Below are 21,194 nucleotides of genomic sequence, written 5' to 3'. Positions count from 1 at the left end.
AAAGGAACAATTTAAAAGTAGTGGAGTTCTTTGACTTTTTTCCCCTCTTGTTGATTTATCTTGAGGCTACTTTTAGGAATTGAGTTGTCTTGTGGTTTACAATGACTCAGTTATTCTGTTTTAAAGTAAATGTGGGCTTTGAGTTTAAAGGATATCCGTGGAATTAATATTAAAAACATCAATGGCTGTGGCCTCTGAGGAATGAAGAATAAATCAAATACAACACAACTTTTGTGTTTAGACTAACCATACTAAAATTCCTGTGAAAAGTCAGTTTTAAATTCATTGCTCTGAAGTTGGGGTTTAACTTTAGATTTTATTCCTTCCTCAGAAGGCTCCCTAACACTTTAAAACCCACATATGTATTTAAGCCAGTACATGTTTACTGCTTTTAGTTCTGATTTTAAAAGGATTCTCTTCCCTTGATTTTTGAAGAAGAAGTGCTAAATGTCATGGCTCCTTTTAGAAGAGCTTAAAATAACTTCTGGCTGGACAGCAGGTGCCATGTATCTTTCTCGGAGCTTAGGGGAGGCATAAGTTAAATATAGATGAGTGTGCCCAACAAGTAGGGGTCAGGATAAAGAAATGCCAGTGATGAAAACAATAAGGCTGTTTACTGCATCATTTGATAATAAAGTCGGTACATTAAAGTGGGTAAGAGAAAAAAAGTACTTCCTTCGAAGTGAATGAGTACTTGATGAGGGCCATCAGTGGGAGGCACTGGCTGTAGGCTGAATTTTCCGTTCTTATTGGGGTCCAAACACTTGACATCCCCTGCCCTGAGAACAAGAGAAACAAGCTGTGCAGTGCATGGAACAGTATGTTTTTGTTTTTCCTCTTGGGTAACCACAACAGCAAAACTTGTGCATTATGAGAACACCATCATATTTTTATGCTGTTAATTAGCAGCATTGCCATTAGATACCATTTACAAATAAAATGCACCATCACTTAAAAGGCTAAGTCAACTCTATTGCAACCCGAGAAATGGAGATAGCCAGAAATCCTGGTATTCTTTGACTGAGCTTGTACTTCAGCCCCTATTTCCAAAGAGGCCATATTATATGTGGATTATTTCCCAAGTTCATTCCCTTCCTATTCATTAAACATTACTATTTCTTAAAAATTACAAAGTTATCCTAGAGCTTCTTGACTGAGAAAAAAAGGGTTGTAATCTTTTTTTTTTTCTAAAAGAAAGTCAGTTTTTATATTGGAACAAAAAAGTATAATTGAAATTCAAGAAATTATTATTATGACTATCACCATGGTTCCAAACTAGTTTCTTGGTTAATTTGTACCTTCCTCCATTCTCTGTTTTATTCCAAAAATGAAGCTCGTTTGAAACTCAGAAAATGTATCTTGCTGATGGATAATTATGTGTTGCTCATCTGAGAAAAGGAAAACACCTGAAAAGCAAGAAAGTATTTCCTGTATATAGTATAATAATTCATTTATATCAATGTACTCATATTTATCAAATCTTCACTTATGAATTAGAAGAGTTTATGACTGCTGTCATTATGAGTGATTTTAGTAAGTTCAGTCACTCTCGTATTAAATGTTTTCACTTTGAAAAAAAATAACAGCACTTTAAACATTTTAAATATAGACATCTATGTACTTCCAATGACCATAAATCTACATAGAACAATGTAAGAGAATGTTAACACAAGTTGTCTTAAGCAATATGACAAATATAACATGAAAAACAATATCTTGAATTACTCCATTAATGTCAATCATAGGAATTTCTACCGGAATTTAAAGACCAAAACCAAAAATGTGCTAATATTATGACTCGCTTTGGAAAAATGGCTTCCCACTGTTTCTACCTAATTAATTGAAATATCAATGGTTTGTGAAAGTACATTCATTCTATGTTAGAAACTGTAATTAGTAGGTGCCCTTTTGGGGATATCCTTACATTTTACATATAACTGGGTTAACTATATACAACTTGACTGTGCTTACCATTAGATACTACTCCCAGTATGGAGATGAATCACTCTGTACAGCTCTCAGGAGAACCCCAGTCAACACCTCCAGGGGACAGTTCATCATTACCCAATCAAAATGGCTTGGAGAAGCCAGATGATAAGGATTCCGCAACCCCACTTCAAGCACCAGAGGGGAAGTCAGGTGTGCAGTCTGAACAGGGAGCTCATGATATCTCTGAGGAGTTGAATCGACAATTAGAAGACATCATTAATACCTATGGGTCTGCTACTGAAAAAGAGGGTCCCACCAAGACAAAGGAGCAGCCTGAGAACATAGAACCACCCGACAATGAGGATGGGGACTGTGATGAGGCCACTGAAGAGACAGAGAGAGAACCCATGGCTTCTGGAGAGCCAACCACAGCCAAAGAGCCTGTCAGCAATAAAGAGCAAAAGTTGGAAAAGAAAATCCTAAAAGGATTAGGCAAGTAGTTATATTCTAATGCATGACTTTTCTTCGATGATTCCTAAAACGGGGCACTTCCTCCAAACTTTACTAAAAGCCACATTTCATTTTTGGATTACTGTAAGAGCTTCCCTCAGGGTCTCCCTACACTTTCCTTGCTATACTTGTGTTTAGCTGCTTCCCCTCAAAAGAGAGAAAGTGAACTTTTCAACATGTTACTCACTTACCCTGTCTCCCCAGTGGTTTCCCACTGCTCTTAGGACGAAGACTAAAATTCTTAACATGGTATTTCAGGCCCTAATGGTCTAACCCAAACCAGTCTCTCTAGCTTTATCTCCCATCACTCTACCCCACAGTATCTCCCTCCTGAACTCTCTATCCCCATCACCACCACTACTACTACTGCCTAATTGCTCATCATTCTGATCTTCTCTATCAGTTTTTTGAACATAGCATGCTCCATCCCCCACAAAGCCCACATACATCCTATTTTCTCTACCTAGAGATCCTTAAAGTTCAGCCCTTTGGGCTGAATTTAGCTTACAATTCAAATGGCATTTTCGTAGCCCAACCCTAGATAAGGTCTTCTTGTTTTCTGTTTCTATTATACCGTGTTATCTTTCCTTCTTTGCATTTAGCAGCTTTTGAGAGTGTACATTTACTTTTTGTGATTATTTGGTTAATGCATGTCTTCTTTTAGCTCTTTCAGATCAAGAACAGGGACTGTGTGTGTATTCAGACATCACTGGATGCCTAGTCTCTAAGATAGTGGATGACACATGCTAGGTGCTCAATAAATATTTGTTATAAGGACGAATGAACAAGGAAATGAAAGGAAAATTACTTAAAGCAAAGCTAGTGGAATCTGGATTTAAGCAAAATATAAATATAGAGATGGGTTTTTTTTTTAAGATTTTATTTATTTGACAAAGAGAGAGACAGAGAGAGGAAACATAAGCAAGGAGAGTGGGAGAAGGAGAAGCGATGTGGGGCTTGATCTCAGGACCCTGGGATCATGACCTGAGCCTAAGGCAGACGCTTAATGACTGAGCCACCCAGGTGCCCCTAGAGATGGTTTGTATATAAAATGATTGTTAATTAGATCACTGAGTAGTATGTTCTCTTACTATATAAAATATTTATTTCACAAAACTTTAAAAAGTATCAATTATAGAATGTCAAAAATTGCACAAAATAATTTTACTCTCAGTTTATTGATTCAGCAAATATTTATTAATGCCTCAACTTTATGAGGTACTGGGCTAGGTACACAAAGATAAATTAATCAGCAAGACCCTTTGGTTAAGTAGCTCTAAATATGGAGAGAAAAACAGACAGGTAATCTAACTGTTATATAGGATAAGTGCTAAGAACAGGCATGGGAAAATTGTTAGGAGACCATGAGGGATTCTACACCAAAAATGGCTGTGAAAGAAGGATGAGAGAGTTAATTTTTTAGCTACCAGTGAAAGCATGTTACTGTACATAGGAGAGCCCCTCTGCCTGTCTTTCCTTGGTGAATTTCACTGTGACACTCAGTACAAATACCACCTCCTCCATGGTACATTCCCAGACATGCCCAGCTAGAGTTAGCATCACCTTCCTTACCTCTCCAATAAATTTTCTGCATCAATCATTTGTTTATATACTTGCCTCCCAAGGGAGGTGGAGAATCTTATCAGGGACAGCTATAATGTCTTATTCATTTCTGGAAGATAGTGTGGCAAAGTGAAAGATCACGGGCACTGGAGTCAGAACTGTGTTCAGATTCCAATAACAAGCTATCTATAAATCCCAAAATATGTCTCTGCTGGCATGGGATATCACCATGGTACTTAAAACTCATTGTGGGCAATGCTTTTAAGAAGGGCTAAAAGACACATTTAAATAGGACACATGATTCACCCAACATAAAGAATAAAATAACCCAAATAATACTTTAAATATATCTACCAAGTTGCAAAGTGCAAGACTGGAATCACTCAAGTGTTTTGGTTCTTTGGGAAAGAGAATAAAGTTGCTCTGTGTTCAAAAGCTGTTTTTCCTTATCTATCCAAGACATCTCAGAAATGTCCCTTTGTATTAGTCATTGTTAAACTTCCCATAAGACAGTATATAATCACATCATGGAGGGTTATGATTTCAAGTGTTCCTAACCTGGAAAGTTCTTTTGCTTTATCACTCTACAACTATCTATACAGAGGAATGTACATGTGTTGTATCGGGATATGAAAAAATTAGGGGTAAAATTAAAGATGACCAATTTTGGTTTCTTCTCTGTCTTCCATGAGTTATTTCAAAATCTATAGTAACCATCTAATTACCAAATAATCAAAATAATTGTAGAGAAAGAAAACATTCCACAACTCTAATTCTGCCACTATGTCCAAGTTACCAGATTTCAACTGAATGTTTGATCAGAACCAATGACTGTGAAGTCGGGTACCCACTTGCGTCCACCCTAACTACATGTATGTGATGCTGACACTTCCATGCCAGTCCTCCAAACACCATCAGCATATTCTTCTAAGCACTATAATGTTTCAGCTACATTATGAGACTTAAACATTTTTAGGCTAATCTAAATATGTAACCACCATTTAAAACATGATTTCAGCTGTCTGCAAGTAGCTTTAGCAGGCTACTCAGCTGTTTATTGTCTAGACCAGTGGTTTTCAAACTTAACTGTGCATTAGAGTCAAATACAGAATTTATGAAAAATGCTGTTCCTGAGTACAGAAATTCAGAATTGGGAGGATTGGAGTGGAGCCAAAGTACCAAGGGTAATTCTGATACAGATAGATTGTGGAAGCAATGGTTCTGTTGTTTCAGAAAGTTCTTCCTCCGTCCTTTTGAAGAAAAAGTGAAGTCCTGGCTGTGGTCTTCTTTAGAATCTATTTGGACCTTTTATATAATTTTAGTAAATCATTTGACCAGTAACTGAAAATATATCCTTAGATTTTGCTTAGATACTTGATCAAAGACAAGTCTTTCATTATTGCATGTTTATCAGATAATATCTGCTTTATTGGTATTTTTGAGATGCTGAAATGTTCTGGCTCTCTAACGTAAAATTTTCCGTAGTATATACTTTGGGGTATTTGAGATTTCAGACAAAGTTAAAGTTCCCTTACTGCCAGAATTCTCTGACCTTTAATATATGCAATGAAAATCTCAGTAGAGATGGGCATAGTTTACAACATTTCCTGGACTTACTGGACCAAAGACACCCTTCTTTCATAGAGCACCTTTGATTATTTGGGAAATGTCTCTACAACCCAAGTACCCAGGACTTGTTTTTCCCTTAGGGACTGCATATCCTCCCACCATTGACATACTATACACCAGAGCAGTTGGAGGAACATTTTTAAATCTCTTTAGTTGATAGAGTCACTTTCCCCTTGGCATCTGAATTGAAGGAAACAAAAACAGATTCCCCATTAGACAGATCCTGACACATCCTGTCAACATCTAAAGTAACCCCCTTACCTCCCCCACCCCATCCTCCAGACTCACAAATGTCTTATTAATCACTCCTCTGCCAACAGTACGTGGGCTGCACAAGCACCACATAGTAATAAGCACAGAACAATGATAAAATAGAATATACATTCTGACATTCAGGTTGATAACTGATTGAGTAGGAAATCAGAGGTTTGAAGCATAAGCCTGGGAGGAAAACAAAGCTGATCCAAAGGTCCAGTCTGAGTTCAGAATACGTCTAGTCAGCCCACTAATTTTATAGACAGGGAAATTGAAGCTTAGAGAGTTTAAGAGTCTACAAAAGAGGTTACTCAACTAGTTGATGTGATTGTGAGATTAGTCATAAAGAAAGCAAGGGGGCAGAACTGAAGTTACTGATATTGCAGGATTGAAGAGACATACAAACTAACTGGTGTATTGGTTAAGGAGCATTTACCATAGCTCAGTTAATGGTTTGTCTTTAGTTACAGGTGACTTTCAGTTGTACCTTTGGAGGACCTTGACTAGAACAGTGGATTCTGAAATGTCTTTAGAAAGCCATTTACTTACTCTTCCTTAGAATGGGCACTTTCCCAGATGATTTGTTTCTCCATTTTAGCTTCATTGCTAGTTTCACTGTGAAAGGGGGATGAACTGTTGCCTGGATACAAATGCTAAATTTTTGGAAGAGATGTTAGGAGACCAGAAGAATTCAGGGAAAAGAGGAATCAACAGAGACTGCAAGGTTTATGAGCAGAGTCACAGGGAAGCTAGATTTTAGGCCACATCCTAAACAGAGGGAGAGGTTTAAAAATAGGTCAAATGGGAGAGAAAACTATAACTTGAACAAAATGATTAGCACTCTTTTCTGATCAGAATTAAGAATAGATGTATTCATTTCCTACCGTTCTTCCTGGTATTTTTCTTTTTCACTAAGGTTTTGCTTTATTTTTTTTCCCCTGGAATAATCTCCTCATCATTAGACTCTTGAAGGTTTTTTTTTTTCTTTTAAGAAAGTTTTCTTTATAGTTATAGCCAAGAAATTGCTAATAGTTCAAACATATCATCAACTGACCTAATAAGAAGTCCAGGTCCTCTCCCGAACTGAGTGAGAGGCCGAAGTTCCAAGTACATATAACAAGGTGACTAAAACACAAAAGATATAAAATGTTGGCCAAATAAAAACAATACAGAGTAAGCAGTATTTTCAAAACTGATAAGCCATTAAAACTAAGCAAAACAAACAAAAACCAGACTATGAGAGGTGACAATGAGGCATAAGAGACTCTTGATAAATTTTAAAAGTCTGTTTTTTTTCCCCCCCAAACATATTGGGAAGACAAATATACCACCCAAACATTGTTAATTTTGTTGTTGTCTAAATCAAGCTAAAAATGGTTAAAATTATTCCAGTCATGGAATCAACAAATCCTAAATGCTAAACTCAGAACCCATTCAGTCAACTTAATAATTTTATAGACAGGGAAATTTAGGCCCAGAGAGTTGAAGACTCTACAAAACGGGTCACTCAATAAGTCAGGGACACAGTCTGTTCTAGAACCCAGGGTCTAGTCCTTATCCTTAGTCCACTGTGAATTTAACTACACTGTCCTTTTTTATCAACATACACAAATCTTATTTCTCTCAAAAAATACCTATAGATACTCAGGAATTATTTGTATCATAGTCACTATTTTTAAATTGTGTTAGAAAACAAAATTAACATTGAAATATGAATCTGGGTCTAACATTTGAAACAGAACATTCACGATCTTTTCCAGCTTTAAGCTTCTGCCATAACACATGGAAATCAGGAAGGGGAAAGAGAGGCACACTTGTGTGTCCACGACCAAATTTTAGCCCCAAATTTCTAGAAGATAATTTTGGAAGAGAAAAAGCCAGGTTTTAGACACTCATCAAATCCGCATAAACTTAGTATAAACAGTTATCACTATGCTAAAAGTTTAAGAAAAATCCCAGTCCTCATTTATAGAGCTGATTTCATTATCTCAATTTCTTTGATATCATCAATTTTCTTTGATGTAAAAATCACTCCTTTGTATTACAATACTCCCTCAGTCTACAACTGTGTCATTGGCCATAGCCATGTGTGACATGGCTGTTCTTGTTGCTCAGGTGGTCCTACCTCCTTGTAGACTTACTACTAACTGACTATTTTGTGGAGGGATGGCCATATGCCCTTCACGTGCCTTCTCCAGCTTTAATGGGGACTTCAGGTCTGTCCCTTGCTTTCTTTATGACTAATCTCACAATCACACTGCTTTGGAATGACACATCGGGGAAAAGGCAGGTCATTCCCTCCCAGTAAAATGTCCCTGAAAAAAGTCAGTTTGTCTCTTGTGTTTGCACTATCACCAAATGACCCCATTTCTGTAGAACTGTAATTACAGCCTTTATTAGAAGATGAGCAATCTCTGTCTATTCCTCTTCTCCATAATCCCACACAGCATTCTAGTCCAGCAAACCAATGGAAGTTTAAAAATTAAGCTCCCTGATGTCACAAATTTATTCATTCTGTACATGCTTATCTCCAGTTTCCTGGGTTTTTGTGTTGTTGTTGTCGAAGGGCAAAATAATTTTTGAAGGATAAATTGATGCTTCTGAATGTTGACCTTCTGCACAAAATAACAGGACATGAGAGCAGAAAGATACCTCAGTGAGTGTGCCCCAAACAAAACAGAACAAAACAAAACCCTCTTCTCACAGTTAAAGAAAATAAAAAGGAAAGAAGATACTCCATGTGGAGAGAAAAAGAGACCCATTGGACTCACTCAAATGTTTCTATGTCCCCCAAATGAGACACATAATGGTTTTATGTGACCGTACTCCTACTAAGAGGTATCCTAAGCATATACTCAAGAGGCACAGGTGAGAGTAAGACCTGTCTGTCCTCTAGTCAATCACAGAGTTGTCTTCAGGACAGTGTTCATTTAATTCACATGCTACTAGTGGGCACAGGTTGGCTTTGCTTTGTTCCACCATTACCGACATTTACTGAGAACTTGCCATGGACCAAACGTAATCTGGGTCCTGGGCCAAATCTGATCCACAACAATCTCTTTCTTCTAATAGACGACACTCACTCAGGACAACAGTCATCATGTGGGACCCTTTCCCAGACTGAAGGCAAGGGTGAAGGGATGTCACATCCTTCCCCGTTAATCGAGAAATAACTCTGAGCACAGGCACAGGAGAGGTGGGGCAGCACAATAAGCCACAGGCCATAATTGGAGAGCTGGTGGGCACCTCTCACACCCACCTTCTCCCCGTCGTAGGCCATGTCTCTAATCTGAATTGACTCACTGGGCAGAGATGGACAAAACCGGCTGTTAGGAATGAGGTCATGTTTTTTAAGAAAAAGTTTCCTTTTATTTCTCTGGGTTTCCTGGCATCCAAATTCCACATGGGAATGAAGTGATTTAGAGCAAGTAGACAAACCTTGGATACAAGCCTTGGCTCTGCCAGTACTAATTATGTAACTTTGGCCTTCACTGGGCCTTAGTTTTTTAATCTATAAAATTAATCAGTTGTCTGGATGCTCTTTAAAATCCTTCTAGACCTAAAATTCTTTGATGTCATTAGAGTTACCAGATTTAGCAAATAAAAATATAGGATGCCAAGGGGAATTTGAACTTCAGTAAACAATGCAAAATTTTTTTTAGTATAAGCATGTCCCATGTCATATATTTCATATGGTAAGCCTAATTCCATGATTTATCTGCCTCCCCAGGATAAAAGCAAATATTCTAGCAAAAGGGAAATGCCTGTTCTTGGGGAAAGGTTGTCAAAGTTGTTAATATTCTTATGTAGATTTACATCAGGAAACGGGGCCTCTACTGTGTGGCTTGACCTTCCTATTCTAATTAGACAGAGGGGCTGTCACTCTGTTCCACCTTGATCAGACTCTTTGAAAAGATACCATCAGTGGTACATGCAGGCCCCAGGGTCCCTCTCCTCCCCACCAACACTCAGCCCAATGGCTACTTGAAAACAAGATTTCCAGGCCCACAGAAAGGCAAACAGGGAGGCTGAGCTAAAGAAGACAAAAGGAAGAAAATGAGGAAAGAGAAGAATCTGAGATTCACTATCAAATAATCATGAACAGATGAGTCTTAAAAATGTAAAATAAACTCCAAGTGGGGTCAGAAAAGGAGCCTGCCAACAAAGATTAAGGCCTGGGTGGGAAGAAGGAAGGGCCAGGAAGGCTGAACCCATTGTCACAGAGATACAAAAAGGCCTGTGGGAAGGCCCTCTGTGTCTTGGCTTGGTTTTCCTTCTATGTTGATTTTATTCTCTGCTAGGTAGGAAATATGAGCAGAACATTCCCCCCCAAACCTCATGGAATGCATTCATGCACAGAAACAAGACAGTTGGTTCCCCCCCCAAAAGAGAAAAAAGGTACTAAAAGAACAAAACCAAAACCCAAAAATGGCAGACTAAACTGTCAAATTCCTGTGCTTTGGGCTGGAATTCTAGAACCGCATGCGTCAATGTTGGCAGTTTGGTGGGCGTCAGAAGTTTTGATTGGCTGCTCTCCTTTTTTTTTAAATTAATCAATGCGGGGAAGTGGGTGACATATAAAGTCAGCATTTTTTATTCTTTTGACTATTTTCAAAAGATTTAAAACATTTTTCTAAATGTCTTTATGGTTTTCTTGTTTTGTTTTGTTTTTTGAAGGCAAAGAAGCCAACCTGCTAATGCAAAATCTGAACAAGTTGCAAACACCTGAAGAAAAACTTGATTTTTTATTCAAGAAGTATGCTGAATTGGTAAGATCTCTGATTAGCTCTTTGTGTCAGAAAGATTCAGGCTCTGGTTAGAGCTGAGAAAAGGCCATTCGTTTTTCAGGTACCTCATTAGAGACCATAGCTGGTTACTTCACACAAGCCAAAGCGAGAATACATGAAAGCAGAAATTTTTTTAAAGGAAAAAGAAACAGAAAAACTGAGGAAAAACAGCACAACAAAGAAAGAGGATAGAGTTGGAGTCTATTCTGCCTTCAGTTATATGTATAATTTGGGGAATGGAAGAGAGAATTAGAGATCACTGAAAATTGTGGATATTTTAAAGTTCTTTTTGGGTTTGTAATAAAACAGAAATATACTCGACTTAAAGGCAAACTTTTATTCAGTTCTTTTTTTTTTTAAGGATTTTATTTATTTATTTGAGAGAGAGAGAATGAGAGACAGAGAACACGAGAGGGAAGAGGGTCAGAGGGAGAAGCAGACTCCCCGCTGAGCAGGGAGCCCGACGTGGGACTCGATCCCGGGACTCCAGGATCATGACCTGAGCCGAAGGCAATCGCTTAACCAACTGAGCCACCCAGGCGCCCCTTTCATTCAGTTCTTATGCCCAGGTGTTTTGAGGGGTCCCCTCAGGAAGGCAGTTGGATGAGTTTATCCTACCTCAGCTTGTGACACCTTCTCATTTGGTCTTGAAAACTCTATTTGTTCATTCATTCAGTCAGTCATTCATTCAACCATTCCTTTGTTCTCTTTGGTCTACATTCTTCTCCCACCCCCCACTGTGGCAGTGTTTGATGTGGATTGCTTTGTGCCCAGTTCTAGGTCCTCTCCAGACAGGATCCCTCTGGATAAGGCCACTGGGAGGCAGAGAAGCCACTCAGAGACATCACAGAATCTGTGAAGGGCACTGCCTCCCCGCCAGTACTCCCACAATGGGTCAGTTGGGAAAAAGAGGAGGGTTCAGTGAGGCCAGCCTCTCTGCTACAGGACTGCCATCTGAGGTCTGGGCCACTACTCCCCGGGGTGTGTGACCCACCGCTGGGATGTGACACCCTCTGACGTGAGGCTAGCCAACGTGCTTCTCCGTCCCATCTTCTTCCTTTTTTTTTTTTTCCCAGACTTTATTTATTTATTTATTTGTCAGAGAGAGAGAGAGAGCACAAGCAGGGGAAGCAGCATACAGAGGGAGAAGCAGGCTGAGCAGGGAGCTGGATACAGGACTCGATCCCAGGAGACCCTGGGATCATGACCTGAGCCGAAGGCAAACTAAGCCACCCAGGCGTCCCTCTGCTTGCTTTCTTTAAAAAAATATGTTTTCATTCACTTATTTCTTTTGGACAAGCAGTGACAGGAGAATGACGCTAAGTTCACACAGCAAAATGCTTCCTCCAGGCGGCAGGTTGAAGGCAGAATTACGTTGCCACTAACGAAGTTTCAGTCAGAGCCTCTCACTGGCATGGGCCCCTCTGAGGCCCTGAATGCAATTCTCTTTTCTTAATTTTGGGGTTTTTTGTGTGTTTTGTTTTTAAAAGAGGGCCTCCAAAACTGAATGAGCACAGGTGCACAAACCCCTCATCTTATCCCTACTGATGGAGTTTAACAAGTGACTTGTTTTCTTTCTTTTTCTAACTCTCGTCGTCCCATGGTCCCTATTTCTTCCTGTCACATTGCCGCATCTTCTTGGGCTGAACTGTCCTGCAATAGACCCGGAGGAACTCTGAAACCCTGAGTCACTGGCTGGTTGTTTAACTCTGCCAACACTCTTTAATTGTTCTTTAATCACATAAACCCCACATCACGATGATATGAGAAATGCTGCAGACACAAGCAAACACATCTCTAATCCCATAACCTAAAACACAAACTTTGATTTATCCGTCTTCATTCCCAGTGCTGCTATATATGCAGAGATACTTTTTATAACAATTACTTTCATAAGGTACATATATAATTTGGTATCCAGTTCTGTTGGCTCATACAACAGACATTTGCCCATGTAGTTTAGTCTTTATAATTATATTTTGTAATAGTTATGTCATTTTCCAGGAAGTGGCCATTATCTCCTGGGCCTCTAATTTGGGGACATTAGATTCCGTCCACTGTTTGCTTTACCAAATACTGCTGCACTGAACATCGTCATGCCTTAGATCTGTTCCTTCTCCTTCATTTTATGATCTATGATCCCAATCCAGAATTGGGATTACTGAATCAAACGGTATGAATGCCTTTTGTTTGTATAGGGGTTTTTTAAATGGTCATAGCACTTTCCAAAAGAATGGTAGAAATTTATAAAGCGAGTATCAGTATATCAACTTGTTTTTATCGCAGCTTGCTTAACATTAGCTATTAACCGTCCATGAGCAATTTCAACGCCATAAAATAAGTTAGGTTTCAAAAATATTTTTCCCAAAAGTAAGGCCCCCATTCTCACCGACATGTCCATCCTTGTTCTCTTCGGTATTTTCCACATCATTTTCCCTTTGCCCCTTCAATTTACCTCCTTCTACCAAAGCCATTCATATTTCGTTTCTAGTGCCATGCTCCATACTTGGCTGGACTGGGCAGCATTCCAGCCTCGTCCGGAAAGCCATGTGGGGTGCTGCAGCCCACAGCAGCAAACCAGAGAAGCATCACTTCTCCCGTCTGCCTGAGATTTTCTTCCTGGGCCACAGCTACTCACCCTAGGAACTCCCTCCACCTACTCACCCTCCCAGTCAGGAGTCACCCAACAGAGGTTATCTTTCCAGAGAGCCTACTCAACTTAATTAAGCCTTACTTACTATACTTTGGCATTTATATCATGTCCTATAATAAACTTCAAAACCCAAAAGATCATTCTAGGAAAAATGAATACGAGAAAATTGGCCAAAAACCCATTACATTTATTTTTCAGAAAGGAAAAATTATGAATAATTTCAGTCTTTTACCTGGGGACTAAAACTTATTCCATTGCTCACTGATTTGGACATTAATATAGAAGGTGTCCGATGTGTAAGTATTAACATAGAATAAATCATCAAATTCAAAGATGTGAATCAAACTGCCACTCTAGCTAACTCACCCTTGCAGATTCTGAATCCTGTAATATTACCTACTATTGTTTTCATTAACAAATAAGGATACATTTATTAATAAAGATACCACATGACCTGGAAGAAGTAGTTTTTCTAAGTTTCCTCAGTTTTAATGTAGTTACAACAAATCACTAATACTATTCTGATTTAGTAATTGTCATTAATTTTACTTTTTTAACTTAATAATAAAAAAGGGAGAGCAAGAAAAAGAGCAGATAAAAATCCAATATGCCTGTCACAATAGTATAGAAGTGTTATGGTGTCTAAGTGCATCATTAAATCACTAAGCCAGGAAGTATCTGACTGAAGTTGACTCAGTTGCAATATGTTGTTTTCATTCATTAAGAAACCATGTATGTATTCACAAGCCTGAACTATTTGAGTAAAATTAGCCATGTTCTTAAAAAATTGTCAGAAAGTTAAGGGTTTTTATTTAGAGCAAAGCAAGATAGACCTAGCTAAATGTCAAACGTATATGACTTTGCAGTAAAACTAGAACATTACGTTGTTGATAAGCAAGCAACTTCCAACTTATGAAACACATGTAGAGTATCTTCCTCCTGGCACTCAGGTAGATCCACATGGGGCAATGCTCCCTCATCAGGGCCAATAGTCGATGTATGTCTGGAGATATTATGGATGTTACGATTGTGGGAGGTGCTCCTAGCATCCAGTAGTTCAGGGACCTACATCTAGTAGGTAGGCTAAACAGCCTATGATACCCAAGATAGCCCCCCACAGCAAGAAATTATGTGGCCTAATATTCTAAGTGCTAAGGTTGAGAAACCCTGACATATGATTTAATCTTCAAAAGATAAAGTCTAAATCATAATGGCAATAACAATAATAACAATATCTAAATTTCAGAAAAAGATAATAGATCATTCAAAATCCAAATGTACTCTCTCTTAATGATTCATTGGCCATAAGCATGGAGGCTGGGGGTGGTCGGAGGGCAGGGCATGTTACGGACACTTGCCATTCACACTGCTGAATTGTGCAGCAGCTACCTCTGAAGCTCTGGCGGAAAATCACCAATGGTAGATAGTCAAGAGGTCCTTTCTCTCTTCTCTCCCTGTTTCACAAACCACAAACTTCATCTTCCATTTACCAGGAGGTTGTTTTATGCTTTCCTAATTTTAAAAGAATAGTTGCTATGAGATTGTTTTGAGAAAGAATTGTGAGCACAAAATATACATCAAGCAGACACACCGTTGACCATTGCACCAGTGCAAGGCATTATCGTGAATTCTGACAGCCTACAGATTCCAAGACATGCCCTTCTCTATTGACTGGTATCACTAGAGAGATTCAAGAGAAAGAAAATGATTTCTAGACCACCAAAAAGAAGATCAGAGTAAGAAGGGATCGTTATAATGATAAGGAAAAGCCTATAAATGATAGGCTCTAAAAGCCATATCTACAAGTATCGCAAAGTCCCATTTGTGAAGTTTATTTGATTACAGTGGGGCGGTGACAATAGCAAAAAATGTTTCCAACAACCACAGAGTGATCTTTAGGTATTTCCTCTTTTGATGCTTTTCTAGCAACTCAAAAGCAATTCCTGCCATTTTCTTTTATGTTTGCACCTCTCGTGTCTAGCTGGACGAACATCGCACAGAGCAAAAGAAGTTAAAGCTCTTACAAAAGAAACAGGTACAAATCCAAAAAGAAAAGGACCAGTTACAAAGTGAACACAGCAGAGCTATCCTCGCTCGAAGCAAACTGGAGAGTCTATGCCGAGAGTTGCAGAGACACAACAAGACACTGAAGGTATGTATCACCACCACTCCGAATAACACACTTTCTGGCATGCTGCATAGACACAGGCTTCTGCCACTCATGGAAAGAGCATGAGTTTCTGACCTTCAATAAATTATTTTAACTCCCCAAGCCTGTTTCCTCATCCCTAAAATGGGGATTACACCAACTTCACCATGTGGCCAGGGAAAAATTAAATGAGGTCATATGTGTAGAGTGCTCCGTAGTACCTGACACAGAGCAGGCTCCCAATAAAATGTGTGCCATCCCCCTTGCTTTTTTATTACCTCAAGTTTGTTTTCTTTTTCAAGATAAGACTCAGTTCTACTCTTTAAAATACGAATTTGTAAAAATTCAACAGTTTTTGTATTATAATGAAATCTGCAGGACACGAGAAAAACGGACACAAAACTAACTGACATTAGACAGCAAGAGTGAGAGCCAAAATGTCAATAGTCAGCTGAAAAAGAAGCTACTTGAAAAAAACACTGAAGCTCTTCAGACTTAATTATTCAATCTAAAAATAATAGACTGATCTCTCCATTCAGTTTGCATAGGTTTCATTAATTACAGCATAAGCCTATAGCAGTATGCCTAATTTGGTTACACACAGACACTATCTCCATTCAATGAAGCAAGATGCAGGGCTCTCCAAGAGAATACTGCAGGCGTCCACAATCCCCTTTCCAGCTGAAGAACTTAAAGCTTTTGACAAACAATAATTAATTAGACACCAATATTTCTGTGAGATAGTTATTATTACATATGTTTAAAAGGAGATCCTTTAAGAAGCAGAGAGATTAAGATCACTGCTGAGTTTGCACAACAGACTTGGGCAGAAAGCTGGAAGAGAATCATGGCTCTTCATATTCCAGACTGGTTTCAGATATCTGGGAAATGGAAGGCCAGCAGGATGAACTATAACTCTCAGATCACAAGTTGTAGGAGAAGGGCTTCTGGCATGTCTTCAATCATTGCACTAGTGACAATCAGAAATGCCAGTTAAATGGGGGCCTGGGGATGGGAGCAGTATTCTCAACTCAAGATACATATTCAAGTAAACAGCACTGTGTGTTTCCATAAGTAGTGTTATATTGTAAGGAGATAAAAATTAAATCCGATATAGTGGAAAGACTATCAACAAAGATGTTTAAAGAATGGGATGGAGCGCCTGGGTGGCTCAGTCGGTTAACTCTTGATTTTGGCTCAGGTGGTGATCTCAGGGTCATGAGATCCAGCCCCATGTGGGGCTGCGGGCTGGGCATGGAGCCTACTTAAGATTCTCTCTCTCGGGGTGCCTGAGTGGCTCAGTCGTTAAGCATCTGCCTTCGGCTCAGGTCATGATCCCAGGGTCCTGGAAGTGAGCCCCGCATCAGGCTCCCTGCTCCGCAGGAAGCCTGCTTCTCCCTCTCCCACTCCGCCTGCTTGTGTTCCCTCTCTCACTGTGTCTCTCTCTGTCAAATAAATACATAAAGTCTTTGAGGAAAAAAAAAAGATTCTCTCTCCCCCCCGCCCGTCCCCCCCTAAAATAAATAAAGAAATAAATAAAATAAAGAATGGGATGATGTAGCTTGTGCTCTTTGGATAGCATCCAAAGACAGAATGATGGAAGTGGCAGGAGACCCTATCAGTATAGACACACAGCCTCACTAATGGCCTCCAGTTATGGACAATGAAGTTAAGTATAATTATTGTGCCAGGACTTGCGCTAAATAACATGTTATTTAATCTTCACAACAACCTTGCAAGGGTTAATAGCTCCATTTTATTGCTGAATAAACTGAAACTCAGCAATCCAAATCAGTTGTCCAAGGTCATGCATATATTAAGTATCAAAATCAGGCTTCAAATTCTAAATATTTTTCCGGGTTCCTCCTCAGTTTTTCTTTGACCCATGGATTATTTAGAAGTGTTGCTTAATTTTTATAGCCCATCATACATGGTCTGTCTTGACAAACATGCTATACACACTTGGAAAGAAGGTGTGTTCTACAAACGTTAGGTATAATTTTGCATAAGCAACAATTAGCCCTAGATCATTTAGGTTTTTACTGAATTTCTGTCTAGTTGTTCTATCACTTGTTGAGGAAATCTCCTAGTATAATTTAAAATCTAGTATAATTGGGGAACAGTCTACTTCTCTTAATTATGTAGATGTTTGCTTCGTGTATTTTGAAGTATTAATTTGACAGGTATACACATTCGTGATTGTTATGTCTTCTTGATAAATTGTTTTATCACTATGAAATGTCCTTTGGTAATAATCTTTATCTTGATGTCTACATTATCTGATATCAATAAAACCCCTCCAGTTTTCTTATTCTTATTGTTTGCATGGCATATCTCTTTCCATCCTTATTTCCAAACCTGGCCTTTATATTTAAAGTGAGCCTCTTATAGACAGTATATAGTTAGATCTTACTCATTTTCATTCTTATGATATCTGTCTGTTAGAGTACTAGTCCATTAACATACAGTGTAATTATCAATGTGGTTGGATATGCTTCTACTATTTTATTATTTATTCACTATTTGCCATCTCTGTTTTCTGGTCTTCTGTTCTTTTCCCACTTTCCTTTGGATTATTTGAATATTTAAAAAATTCCATTCTAATTTATCTCTTGGTTATACTTCTTTGTATTTTCAGTGGTTGCTCTGTGATTACCTAAACATTCTTAACTTTCCAGTCTACCTGGAGTTAATACTGTCTCACTTTATGTAATGTGTAGAAACACTGCAACCTAAATAGGTCCATTTACTGACCCCCCGTTCAAACTATAATTGTTATATGTACCACATTTACATATATTTATAAAGCCCATGAGGCAATGTTATAATTTTTACTTTAAATGATCCTATACATTTCTTTAAAAATTAAAGGTAAAAACTGTCTTCTTTATTTACCCAGATATTTACCATTTCTGACACTTTTTATTCCTCCTGAAGCTTCAGCTTTCTGTCTGGTGTCATTCCCTTCAGCTTGAAGAACTCCCTTTAGTATTTCTTATACTAGTCTGCTGGCAATTAATTCTCTTATTTCTTTTTTTTTAATCATTAAAATGTCTTTATTTTGCTTTTATTTTTGAAGGCTATAGTCATTGGATATAAAATTCTGGGTTGGCAAGGGTTTTTTTTTTTTTCTTTCTCTCTCTCAGCCTTTTATAGGTTCTGCATTCTGTACTCTAACCACCACAATTTCTGATGAAAATCAACAATAATTTGAATTGTTGTCCCCCAGTATGCAATATGCCATTTAACTCGCTACTTTCAAGGTTTTTCTATACTCTTTGGTTTTCAGAATTTTGACTTCTTTATATTTAGCTGCAGTTTTCTTCATACTTATCCTATTTGGGATTGGCTGAGTTTCTTGTATCTGTAATTTATGTCTTTCACCAATTTTGGTAAAGTTTCAACCATTTTTCTTCAAGTATTTTTTATGTCTCATTGTCTCCTTTCCTTCTAAGATTCTAACTTCATGTGCGTTAGACATTTTTTTTTAAGATTTTATTTATTCATTTATTTATTCAGAGAGAGAACAAGCAGGGGGGAGGGGCAGAGGGAGAAGCAGACTCCCCACTTAGCAGGAAGCCCTAAGCTCAGGGCTTGATCCCAGGACCCTGGGGACTTAACCGACTGAGCCACCCAGACAACCTTTTGCTATTGTCCCATAGGTCCTTCGGTCTCTCATATGTTCTTCACCAATCTTTTTTCTTCTATCTTCAGATTAGATCATTTATACTGGTTTAGCTTCACATTCACTGATTCGTTTCTCTGTCATCTCCATTCTGCTCTAAGTCCACCCAGGGATCTGTAAATTTCATATTTTGTTACTTTAACTCCAGAATTTCCATTTGGTTCTTTCTTAGAGATTTTTTTTTCTCTCTTGAGATTTCCTATCTTTTCATTCATTAAGATAATACTTTCCTTTATAATCATTAAGCATATCTATAATACCTATTTTAAATTCTCATTTGCTAATTCCACATCTGGGTCAATATGGAACAGGCCTCCTCTGATTATCTTTCCTTATGAGAATGGGTCACATTTTCTTAATTCTTCATATATCAAGTCACTGTAGACTGTATCCTGGATGTTGCAGCTGTTGTGTTGTGGAGCATATGGATTCTACTATACTCCTTGTGAATGTTGTTGTTGTCATTCTTTTTAAGAAGGCATTTAACTTGATTAGAGTCAAATTGCAAATCCCTTCTCTTGGGCAGCAGCTCAAACTCAGTTCATTTCTTTTTTCTCAGTTTGGCTGCTTTGAGTCTACACTGCACTTGTCTGGTTCAGGGTCAGCCAAAGATTTGGGCAGAATTTATCCACAGAATTTAGGAGTCTTTCTCTCTCTCTCTCTCTCTTTTTTGGGAATCTCGCCTCATCTTCCAGGAGCTATAGCTGCCCAGAACTCTTCATTCTTCACACCAGAAAAGTGGTAGGTAGGTTTTTTATGAGAGTTTTATCCATCCCATGCAGCTGATAATTTCAGTCTGCATTCAAGCTAAAAGCTAGAAAAAGAGAGAGAGAGAGAGAAACTTACAGTATACCATTCCCTTTTTACAGGTGTCAACTTCCCTCTAGAATTTGCTTGATTCTATCTCCAGTTCTCCAGTGTTTTTAAGTAGTTGTTTCTTGCATTTTGTCCACACCTTATACTTATTATCCGTAGAAGGGTCAAAGTAGTATGAGCTTCCTTGGCCATACTAGTAAAACAACCTAAGTATATCCGCATCTAAAATCCATGTGCTAGGAGCCTGGGAAGATACAGAAAAAGAATGCATGCCAGGCTCTTCCACCAAAAAAAACCCTTAACTATTACTATTCTTTATTAAAATTGATTCTTCAGTGGGGGCACCTGGGTGGCTCAGTTGGTTAAGCATCTGCCTTCGGCCCAGGTCATGATCCCAGGGTCCTGGGATCGAGCCCCACATCGGGCTCCCTGCTCAGCGGGAAGCCTGCTTCTCCCTCTCCCACTCCCTCCGCTTGTGTTTCTTCTCTCGCTGTGTCTCTCTCTGTCAAATAAATAAATAAAATCTTTAAAAAAAATAAAATAAAATTGATTCTTCAGTGAGTCAAAAAAAAAAAAAACCCACAAAACCTCACAATTTAAGATAATTTAGAAAAAGACCAGCGAAGTTCTAAGACATGGGCTTATTTCAACGAAATACCCATATATTTGAAGCAATAAATGTGAAACTTCAAACTATACTGAAAAAGAACTTGCCAGTAAGAGATGGGTAAGTGTTTCAGGGAATATGACTTTAGTAAATGAATAAGATTTGTTATCAGAATATCACAAAATTTTAACATGGAAAGGACTATAAGACTCACCTAGTCCACGTTACTAATGTCTGTATGTAAATTAATAATTTACTGATTCACTGAATAATCATTTACTGAATATTTATGAATCATGGGCCAGGCACAGCACCAGTTCTAAAATGCACAGTGCTGCTTGCACAGCCCATTTTCTTAGTTATTTCAGACTTTGCCCTTCAATCTTATTTGCATTATTAATTTCCATTTTGAATAACGTGCTTGATAAGGAAATTTTTTTCTCTGACATCATCCAAATGATTCCAAATTCTTTACCAATAGAATCAAATGTTATATAAGACTTTGCTAGATGTCTTTTTCTCTCACTGAGAAACAGTGTACTGTGAAATGCAAAATGCTACTTTGTGGGCCAGGATTCAGCACTATGATGGTTTGACCTGTGTTTAAACCG

At 38.4% G+C, this 21,194-nt stretch overlaps 1 protein-coding gene across 2 annotated transcripts in view; it reads left to right on the top strand.

Moving 5' to 3' along the window:
* Positions 1 to 1,332: 1,332 nt before the first annotated feature.
* Positions 1,333 to 21,194, top strand: part of TXLNB (taxilin beta) — a 42,246-nt gene continuing 22,384 nt past the window's right edge. The window contains exons 1-4 of one of the 2 annotated variants that reach the window (XM_073894012.1): positions 1,333 to 1,421; positions 1,978 to 2,421; positions 10,564 to 10,655; positions 15,308 to 15,478. In XM_073894012.1, coding sequence (XP_073750113.1) covers positions 1,376 to 1,421; positions 1,978 to 2,421; positions 10,564 to 10,655; positions 15,308 to 15,478 — 753 coding nt within the window. In that variant the 5' untranslated portion in view covers positions 1,333 to 1,375. The remainder of the gene's footprint in view (positions 1,422 to 1,977; positions 2,422 to 10,563; positions 10,656 to 15,307; positions 15,479 to 21,194) is intronic. The other variant, XM_073894013.1, reaches the window with a different exon arrangement.

Source organism: Callorhinus ursinus, unplaced genomic scaffold (assembly GCF_003265705.2).
Source record: "Callorhinus ursinus isolate GAN/ISIS: 27379988/994484 unplaced genomic scaffold, GSC_fseal_2.0 scaffold6, whole genome shotgun sequence".
Lineage (NCBI taxonomy): Eukaryota > Metazoa > Chordata > Mammalia > Carnivora > Otariidae > Callorhinus > Callorhinus ursinus.
This window is presented reverse-complemented; position numbering and strand designations above follow the sequence as displayed.